Source organism: Gobio gobio (assembly GCF_949357685.1).
Source record: "Gobio gobio genome assembly, chromosome: 23".
Taxonomy (NCBI): Eukaryota; Metazoa; Chordata; class Actinopteri; order Cypriniformes; family Gobionidae; genus Gobio; species Gobio gobio.
The window spans coordinates 33,528,129-33,539,007 of record NC_137119.1 but is presented as its reverse complement, the minus strand read 5'-3'; the positions used below and the strand labels follow the sequence as shown (position 1 = coordinate 33,539,007).

At 38.6% G+C, this 10,879-nt stretch overlaps 1 protein-coding gene across 3 annotated transcripts in view; it reads left to right on the top strand.

Moving 5' to 3' along the window:
* Positions 1–1,740: 1,740 nt before the first annotated feature.
* snx7 (sorting nexin 7) overlaps positions 1,741–10,879 on the top strand; it is a 73,637-nt gene continuing 64,498 nt past the window's right edge. For all 3 annotated transcript variants that reach the window (XR_013815652.1, XM_079805814.1, XM_079805813.1), the window contains exons 1-7: positions 1,741–1,970; positions 5,198–5,389; positions 5,468–5,578; positions 5,758–5,922; positions 7,213–7,411; positions 7,584–7,783; positions 9,839–9,925. Coding sequence is in view for 2 of the 3 variants with exons in the window: in XM_079805814.1 (XP_079661940.1) it covers positions 1,848–1,970; positions 5,198–5,389; positions 5,468–5,578; positions 5,758–5,922; positions 7,213–7,411; positions 7,584–7,783; positions 9,839–9,925 (1,077 nt within the window). In the remaining variant the exon portion in view is untranslated. The remainder of the gene's footprint in view (positions 1,971–5,197; positions 5,390–5,467; positions 5,579–5,757; positions 5,923–7,212; positions 7,412–7,583; positions 7,784–9,838; positions 9,926–10,879) is intronic.

Below are 10,879 nucleotides of genomic sequence, written 5' to 3'. Positions count from 1 at the left end.
GTAATGCTGATGTAATTATTATCTGCCGTTGATGGAGGTCGGTAGAGGAAGGATTTGGGACCGTGCCACAAATCAGCGCAGGATGCCAGGATGTTGTTCATTCAGTACAGTCACACAAAACACTATCTATATGGATATTATAATTTTGCTAGGTCAACGTATATCTGTATTCAAAACAGCCATTGCTAAGTCTGAATGGGTGTGGTCTGCACCCAATCTAATCTAATGGGCTTATATATGTAGTTTTGCATCAAGTTATGTAACACATTCCCTATATTCTGCCTTACAAATGACTTTCCAGCGGGCTATTTATCATTTACATGAAAAACTGTTTTAATTAACAGCTTGCATTGAATATGCTCGCTGCAGTGGCTAAATAAAGATTGTTTCACAGCAACTCATGCATCATACGGTGTGATACTGTGACACAGTTATGAAAGTCTTTGATCGTCACACATCAAAATGAGAAAAAAGGGTCCTAGCTTCAGCTTTAAATCAGTTATGAAAGCAAATGATATAAAATGACAGTACGCTAATGTGATCGGGGTGGGGCTGACCTTTTCTGTGCTTAGTGCTACAGCTGCCTGGTTCGGTCACACGTATGGCCTGCCCTTTCTACAGATATTCTAATACTTCATATGCTTTATAATGCAATTTCAGGGCGTCATTATGTTTATGCACGGTATAGGAGAGTTCTTGATTTAGCTTCATACCAAATTAATGTCATATAATATGTAAAGGGAGGTAAAATGATAATAATAATAAACTCAATTCAGGAACGTAAAGCATTATAATTTATGATAACATAATGGACGAAGTCCAAAATCAAAGAAATATGATCAAGTCCTACATTCCTTATATCCAAGGGGATGGTCTTCATTTGATTAAATAAATGAAATATCTGACAACTAATGAGGAATTCTGTGGCAGGATATTTTTTATTAATGACAAGAGCGGTCTCATGATAAGTACTTAAATTCAATATAGCCTGACTGGCATGTCCCTAATTAGATATTTCCTAATAAGTCTCTTATTAGATGTGCCCGATTTTGTCCCATAGTGCAGTCTCACACAGCAAAATACATGAGTGTTTGCATAGCTATATAGATTTGTAATTGCCACTGTCATATGAAGTCTTAATTATGAGATTTGCCACATTGCAAACGCCTTTAAATTGAGCAACAGTGGCATCTGCTGGTTGTAAAAAGACACAGCAGGAATTCAGTGCCAGTTTCACTAAGTTTTACACCAAGTTTACAATTAGACAAACCCCAAACTGAATGGAAATAATGAATTAATGTTTAAAAAGACACTTGCTTTATCATTATTATATTAATATTTTGTAAATATTTAAATATGTTTATTAAACAAGCATTGTATGTATATTTTTGTGGTATATCAAGTGAAAAAAAAAGTGTTTACTGTAAACGAGATAGATCTTAATGTTAGTTTACACACATATTAGTAACCTTAGGTTACGAACTGTCCTCTTAAACCCATAATCATAGTTTCATACCTAAAGTGCATTATGAATTATGCAAACCACATGTATAAGCCTGTATTTCAAACGTCAAAAACAACCATCTGATGTAAATCACTATTATTTCATGGTTTGGCACTGAAAAAACCGTTAAAGTTGGCTAAAAACAACCAAAACAACAAATCAAATACAGTAAACATACTCCTTCACGTGGGCGTCTCGCGGCGCTCAACTCGGCTCTTCCTCGTCCCGCGGTTTCCGATTCTGCGCAGTTGTGACGGATCCGCTTTGGCTGAGCTTTTGAGAGCTGTGCGGAAAAACTGATGAAGTCCAGAAAACTTGTAGCAAAGTAGTGATTTGAGCAACGATGAGTGGACCTGTCGTCGACAACGCCGTGCCGTCGGGCATTTCTTCGGTTGCGATTCCGACAGACATCAGCGGACAAATATTAGATCTAGATGAAGACGATGACTTGGAAGTTTTCAGTAAGGTAATTTATAATCAACTGGTTTTAAACGGAGATCGATCGCAGACTGTAAGACCAGCCAGTCCTGTAAAACAGACTCATAACTAGAGTTAAAATCTTTTGATTCTACATCATAAAGCTCGCAGAAATCTGTGAAGATTTCTCAATGAAATCTGGGTGTTTTGCTGTGATCTGAAGTTTCAAAGGTCAGCGATCAGGCGCTGTCATGGCATGTTTTTTTTTTTTTTTCACATCCGAGTTTTTACTGTTTCGTCTTAGACTTAATTTGATGCCAGATGATTCGTTTTAAATAGCCAAACCTCATCGCTCGGTACAGATACGTGTGTGTGTTTGACTGTCGCTGTTTCACTGTCTGTCTAATATATATCTGACTGCCAGGCAGACAATCTGTCTGTCTGTCGACAGTCTAAAATGCCCTAGCAAACTAGTCAGAACTGCATAACAATTCACAGCAAGCAGTCAGAACACCCTAGCAACGCCCAGCTAGCAGTTAGAACACCCTAACAACGCCCAGCAAGCAGTTAGAACATCCTAGCAACGCCCAGCAAGCAGTTAGAACACCCTAACAACGCCCAGCAAGCAGTTAGAACACCCTAGCAACGCCCAGCAAGCAATTAGAACAACTTTGTAACACCCAGCAAACAGTTAGAACACCCTAGCAATGCCCAGCAAGCCGTTAGAACACCCTAGCAACGCCCAGCAAGCCGTTAGAACACCCTAGCAACGCCCAGCAAGCCGTTAGAACAACTTTACAACACCCAGCAAGCAGTTAGAACACCTTAGCAACGCCCAGCAATCCATTAGAACACCATAGCAACGCTCAGCAAACAGTTAGAACAACTTTGCAACACCCAGCAAGCAGTTAGAACACCCTAGCAAGTAGCAACGCCCAGCAAGCCGTTAGAACAACTTTGCAACACCCAGCAAGCAGTTAGAACACCTTAGCAACGCCCAGCAATCCGTTAGAACACCATAGCAACGCCCAGCAAGCAGTTAGAACAACTTTGCAACACTCAGCATTGGCAAGCAATGCCCTAACAACCACTCGGACAACTTCAGCAAACATTTCCTAGCACGCTGTTTTTTTTAAATGTCTGTATAATCTTAAAACTGTTTTAAATTTCCGACACAATTTTGTTAGCCCAACATCCGAGTTAGTCTTGACAAACTTTAATTTGGAGTTGTGTGGGTTGTGTTGTAGTTAGTATTAGCAGGTTATGAATGGAAGTGAGGCGTTTGTAGTGTTAAGCAGAAGTGCAGTTTGTGCTGACTATGGGCCAGCTTGTTATGACAGGAAACAGACACACAACCTTCTTTCCCAGCAGTTGTGGCTAAACAAGAGGGATTTGCATGCGTCAGTGTTTGGATCGGGAAAAGAGTTTCTCTCCCTGTGATAATCACAAACACCGCTCTCAAAGCAGGTTAAAAGCAATATTAATGATACACTCTTAAAATGGCATCAAATTGGGGTTCTGTGGTTTAGTAACAATAGCAGAACCGTTTATTGTGCCTTTTTATGTTCACTAAATACATTATACTTTTTTTTTTGAAAACTTAAATTTAAGCACAAGAGCTATTTTTATTATGTTTTTAGGGATATACAAGTCTAAATGTAACTATTATTAAAAGATAATAGAGCAAATCCTCATATTAGAATGATTTCTGAAGGATCATGTGACTCTGAAGACTGGAGTAATGATGCTGAAAATTCAGCACATGAATAAGTTATATTTTTTAAATACAGTACAAGCCTAAAGTGATGTCTGTCAAGGAAAATTGACATCTTCACCTCTTAATCAAATATTAATAAAAACTGGTTAAATATTTTGTAAGCATATTGTGTAATTGTGCTTTGTGTCAATTGTTTTCTTTGTGATAACGTAGTGAAACATTGGCAAATTGTGCAGTTTTTGGCCAGGCTGTCATACAAAAAAATATGAACATGATAGCCAACAAAAAACTGAATATGTTGTAGTAAATGTATGCTTTTTCCTGTGAGCTCTTTGTTTTTCTATGCATTTTTTTAACCTGTAGCTGTGGTTTGCCAAACAATTTAGTCAGATAAATACCTTAACCAAGTTGAGTGTTTTGTTCTTACCTCATATTTAAATTAAAATAACTTCCTCATATTTTGATGGTTTAATTGAACTTGTAGGCACCTATTGTCTCCATTGTTGTTGTTCTTCTTCTTCTATAGTCTATATTAAGCACAAATTGTTGTCACACTGATACAGTCTGAACATTAAGTCTCTATCTCAGTCCCTCTAGCACCATCAACTTCCCAAATTTGCACTCATGTTTTTACTAATAACTTTTGAACCATTAGGGCTAGAATCTATAAAATAATAATTTCTTCTGATTCCTTGGCTTAAGACGATTTGATTGTGAATTAATGGAATTTTCCATCATAGAATGAATATATATATATATATATAATTTTTTGAGGGAATTTTCTGAAAAACCTAGCTTTTCGATCTCCTCCCATTGCTCCGTTTTCCATGAAAATCAAATCAGATCCTCCTCAGAGCTCAAAAACACATGGAATTCAAATCAAACCGTTCTTGTTTAAAGTGAGAACAAATTCTACGAACAACATGACAAAATGGAGGCTTTATCTCTGCAATGCTTTAGCGTATTCTGACCAAAGTTAGTGTGTTATGACAGTTTCGACACAGTGCCACCTAGTGATCATGAAATATGAAAAAAAAATGCTATAACTTCTGAACAGTTTGACCGAAAATCTCACCCCCCAAAAAAAAAAAAAATGTCAGATTAATTTGGTGTCAGTGCCACCTATTGGTCAAAATTAATAAGCAATTATGTCACATTACAAGTGTGGGCTTTTAACCATTTTGCTTAAAGCTGTCTCCAAATGTCTTTACTCATTTTTGCATTTGGTATTTTAGCTCCTCATTCTGCCTCTATGGTGGCTGGCCCTTTAATTGCTACTTTTTTTTACAACAAGTAAATTATTACATTTACATTTATTCATTTAGCAGACGCTTTTATCCAAAGCGGATGCGATCCGTCATGAAGAGGCGATCACAAGAAGTGCCTGAAATACTACGTTTTGGACATTACTCAGAGTAGCATAAGCTAGAATAGGGAGGGAATAGAGGAAAATCGATTTTTTTTTTTTGTAAGCCAATCCACATCCAATTAGCACAAGCACTTGTTGTTTGCTTGATGTCTAAACACGTGTCCTGCTGCACGTCTTGTATTTTGTGTAGGATACGACTCTCACAGAGGGGAGCTCTTTCAACGCCTCCATGCAGACCTCCCCTGCTTCAATGATCAACCAGTACAAGTTTGAGGAAGAAGAGGAAGACGCTGACACCAAAGATATTTTTGTCACAGTCGATAACCCAGAGAGCCTCGTGACGGCTATTGAGACATACGTAACCTACCGTGTCATGACCAAGGTACGGCGGATCTGAGCACAAATTCACTAAGTCAGGTTCTGTGAATAATTCTCTCGATTTTTTTCCCCCTCGCATCAGACCACACGGAGCGAGTTTGACGCGAGTGAGTTTGAGGTGCGAAGACGATACCAAGACTTCCTGTGGTTAAAGGGACGTCTGGAAGAGGCTCATCCCACGCTCATTGTTCATGTAGGTGAAGTGTGCGAGTCTCTTGCTTGTCAAACAGTGTGGAAGAATGAACACCTTATTGAAGTCCATGAGTGGAGGAACTTCTAATGCCTTTAAGACATAATATCACTCCCCTGTCAAAATAAATAAAGATCTTGTCCTCTATGTCATTATACAATGAATTGATTGTGTCCCATCAGCCACTGCCTGAGAAGTTTGTGATGAAAGGAATGGTGGAGAGGTTTAATGAAGATTTCATCGAGACGAGGAAGAAGGCGCTGCACAGGTTTCTGAACAGAATAGCAGAACATCCCATTTTCTCCAGCACTGAGGATTTTAAGATCTTTCTCACAGCAGAATCTGGGGTAAGATCTATCTATCTATCTATCTATCTATCTATCTATCTATCTATCTATCTATCTATCTATCTATCTGTCTGTCTGTCTGTCTGTCTGTCTGTCTGTCTGTCTGTCTGTCTGTCTGTCTGTCTGTCTGTCCGTCCGTCCGTCCGTCCGTCCGTCCGTCCGTCCGTCCGTCCGTCCGTCCGTCCGTCCGTCCGTCCGTCCGTCCGTCCGTCCGTCCGTCCGTCCGTCCGTCCGTCCGTCCGTCCGTCCGTCCGTCCGTCCGTCCGTCCGTCCGTCCGTCCGTCCGTCCGTCCGTCCGTCCGTCCGTCCGTCCGTCCGTCCGTCCATCTATCTATCTATCTATCTATCTATCTATCTATCTATCTGTCTGTCTATCTGTCTGTCTATCTGTCTGTCTGTCTGTCTGTCTGTCTGTCTGTCCGTTTACCTGTCCGTCTATCTATCTATCTATCTATCTGTCTGTCTGTCTGTCTGTCTGTCTGTCTGTCTGTCTGTCTGTCTGTCTGTCTGTCTGTCTGTCCGTCCGTCCGTCCGTCCGTCCGTCCGTCCGTCCGTCTACCTGTCTGTCAATCTGTCTGTTTATTCATTTTTAGGTAGTTATTTATCTATGTTTTTGTTTATTCATTCACTTATATTCAGTTATTTATCTATTTATATACAATTTTTATATTTATTTATTCATTAATTGTATTATGTTGTGTGTTTTTTTTTGTTGGTAATACTTAAAGGTACAATAGGAGTATTAAATTGAAGTATTTAATATTTAAGTATTAAACTTTGGTGCATAACTCATCTCAAACAATATCTAGAGACAATATTAAAAGACTTGGGGCTTTTTTGACCTGGGCCAGTAAGTGATCACCTAGCAACCACCCAGAACATCCAACCACGTAGCAGTTATATGTTATAATCACCATTTCTTTTGTTGTGTTGATGTTCCACTGGAAGATTTAGCTCTTTTACTAGAGATATTGTTTTCTTCCTAATAAGGGCAGTTAACCCCCCCCCCCCCCCCCCCAAAAAAAAAAAAAATCTCAGTTTTGGTTATGTTGAATGCACGGAGATAATGTGACAGTTTCTGTTTAGACCATGCTGAGTGACCTCTAAGATAAGTACTTTATATAGACCTCATCACCTCCTTTCAGTCATAATAGAGGAAGTTTTGCTGTTATGGATATTTGATGCTTTGTAGGCTGTTGACCACATTTTGAGTCATTAGAGGCTTTTGCTGGGGGTTATTTTGCTGTTGTCAACTGGCATCATACACTGTTCCTCTGATCCTCTATGCAGGAATTGACATCTCATAAGAAACAGGGTCCAAGTTTTCTGAGCCGGATGGGGGAGACTGTGAAAGCTGTCGCTGCTTCAGTCAGAGGGGTCAGAAACCGGCCTGAGGAGTTCACTGACATGCAGGAGTACGTGGAGGCCTTCAGTCAGAAGATCAGCTCGCTCGATAAAGTTTCTCAAAGAATCCTCAGAGAGCAGAAAGGTTGGATTTTTGCCCTATTCACACTCTTTTCCATGAATTCTCCTCCCCATCTAGTCTCATCTCACATGTCCGGCCTCATTTTTTCTTACTTAATTGACTAGCAAAAGTAAAGGCTATAGCTGCTATAGAATGAGGGGAATGCTGTATAAACTGGCTGGTGCTGTTGTCACAGAGCACCTGGAGGAGCTGAAGGAGTGTGGGCCGATATACACGCTGTGGTCACAATCAGAGGAGGAGCTGGCTGAGCCCCTGAGGAACATGGCAAGCTGTCTGGACAGTTGCTGCAAGGAGACAGAGGAGCAGGTCAAACAGGTCAATGATCACCTGATTCCAACCCTTCATGAGTACGCCCTCTGCACCGAGACGCTCAAGGTAGGCCAACTGACAAGATGATCCTGTTTTCTCTTTCTTAAAGGGACAGTTCATCCCCAAATGAAAAGGTGGTCATCATTCCAAATCTCTATGACTTTCTTTCTTCTGAAAAAAAGTGAAAAATGTGTTTGTTTTTTAAGAAATTAATACTTTTATTTATTAAAGGATTAGTTCTCTTCAAAATTAAATTTTACTCACCCCCATCTCATCCAAGATGTTCATGTCTTTCGTTCTTCAGTCTAAAAGAAATTACGTTTTTTGAGGAAAACATTCCAGGATTTTTCTCCACATAATGGACTTCAATGGCAACCGAAATGTTGAAGGTCCAAATCAATTCAGTTTCAAAGCGCTTTGAAGGGCTTCAGAGGCTCTGCGCAATCCCAGACGAGGAATAGGGTCTTATCTAGCGAAACCATCGTCATTTTTAAGAAAAATGTATATGCTTTTTAACCTAAATTGTGCTGCTCTGCGACTTGCCAAGGATTGGAAAAGTGCTTTAGGAAAGGTACCGCCCCGTGTTTACAAAGCTCACATGCGAAGACTAATACAAACATCCTTTAGTGACAAAAAGGTAAAACATCGATGTCGGACGATTTTGAAGTTGAAGAGGAGTGTTTTTAACTTACTTCCGCCTACGTCTAGTGTGATCTTTCAGACATGATTACACAATCCGTGGTGCTCCGCAGAGCTGAGCAATTTAGGATAAAAAGTATTTTTTTTTTTTTTTTTTTAAATAACTGATCGTTTCACTAGATAAGACCCTATTCCTCGTCTGGGATCGTGCAGAGCCTCTGAAGCCCTTCGAAGCGCTTTGAAACTGCATTGATTTGGACCTTCAACATTTTGGTTGCCATGGAAGTCTATGATGTGGAGAAAAATCCTGGAATGTTTTCCTCAAAAACGTAATTTCTTTTCGAAATAGAAAGACATGAACATCTTGGATGAGATGGGGGTGAGTAAAATATCAGGACATTTGAATTTTGAAGTGAACTAATCCTTTAAGGATGCATTGAATTGATTAAAAGTGACAGTAAAGACATTTGTAAATAATGTTAAAAAATATTTCTATTTTTGAACGTTCTATTTATTAAAGAAACCTGGAACAAAATGTATCGGTTTCCACCAAAATATTAAGCAGCTCTAAGGATTTCAACATTGATAATAATAAATGTTTCTTGAGCAGCAAATGAGCATATTAGAATGATTTCTGAAGGATCATGTGACACTGAAGACTGGAGCAATGATGCTGAAAATTCAGCTTTCCATCACAGAAATAAATTACGTTGTAAAATATATTAAAATAGAAAACAGTTCTTTTAAATTGTAATGATATTTCATAAAACTAGTGTTTTAGTGTATTGGTGATCAAATAAATGCTGCCTTGGTGAGCAAAGGAGACTTTTTTTCAAAAACATAAAAATCGTAGACCCCAAGCTTTTGAACGGTAGTGTCTGTATGGATAAAAACGGTTGAAACATTTTACAAAATATCTGACATGAGGGTGAGTAAATGGTGACAGAATTAACATTTAATCATCATTTACTCACCCTCAAGTTGCTTTGTTCTGCTGTACACAAAGGAAGATATTCGAAAATATGTTTGTAACCAAGCAGATCTCGGCCCCCATTGACTTCCTTAGTATTTTTTCCTACTATGGTAGTCAATGGGTGCCGAGATCTGCTTGGTTACAAACATTATCTTCTTTTGTGTACAGCAGAACAAAGAAATGTATACAGGTTTGGAACAACTGAAGGGGAGTAAGTTTTCATTTTTGGGTGAACTGTCCCTTTAAGTGTAGAATGTTATTCATTTGTGTTGGTTAAATAAAATGTTCTGTTCTTGTTTATTTGAGGCAAACGACCTGCTTGTTTTCCTAGTATAAAATCATGTTTGAATTGATATGATATTGACATACACCTTGATGCAAAGCTAAGATCAATACAGCCGGCATTGTTTTTTCAGAGGCTTATTACATATTTCACCCAGCCTTAAATTTCATTAAAATATATTGATCCCAATTTTCCTACTTCATGAGTATCGATCATGGGTTTTCAGGCGGTACTAAGGAGGCGAGACAACATCCAGGCGGATTTCGAAGCGAAGACTGAAGCTCTTGCCATGAAGAAGGTCGACAGGGATGCGGTAGGTCTATTATTGACTCTTTCTGTTCTCCACGTAATCCTTCCAGCGCTCCATTGAAAATTCACAGAGATTATTTTTAATAAAACCAAGCTCTAGCCGTTCATTAGACAGCACTCCTTTTTGAGCTGTAAAAGGAATTTGGAGAGATTATATTAATATCTCATAGCTGTAGATGTCCCCTCAAGCCAGACTGCTCTTGAAATTGGACGCTTTTAAATATTACTCATATTGCCCAAGCTAATATTGCCATATTTAAGTCTCTTTGGCTTGTTGAGTTTATTTTTGTCAATTCCAATTCAAATATCAGGGGCAGGGCGCTTTAACGCTCTGAAAGGGCATTACTGGACAAAGAACCGATGGTGTCTAGAGAAGCTTAGCAGCATCTCAGCAGTCTTGTCAATTTAATTATGCGATTTGATTGAGCTCGGTCCCTGCTGACTTCTGCTGCTTACTACAAAAGGCCATTTCCAAAATGAAAAGGTATCCCCAATGCTCAGATTTTTTTTTAAACCACAAGAATTATAAGAATATGCTCTAGATTCACTCACTTACTCACTCACCGCTGGTAGAAAACGATAAACCATATGATATATTTTAATATGGTCCTAATGAATGTGTCCACATTCAGCTTTGGATCATCATGTAAAATCATGATCTAAAAGTAACTACTAAACAATACATAGTAGTGAGCAGTGTTGGGAAACATACTCTAAAATTGTACTTTGGTCAAGCTACAATCTACTCATAATTTGAATTGGTTAAAATTGGTTGTAATTTTTTGATGCTTGGACCCCCAAGGGCTCCCTTCCTAAAATATAGACAGCTATATATTTAAATGTATAAAGACCTATTTTATATTTTATCATGAAATATTACATGGACAATATATATACTTTACAAATATTTCATTTATTTTATTTAAATATTTAATTAGAGGTATTTTAAAGCTACACT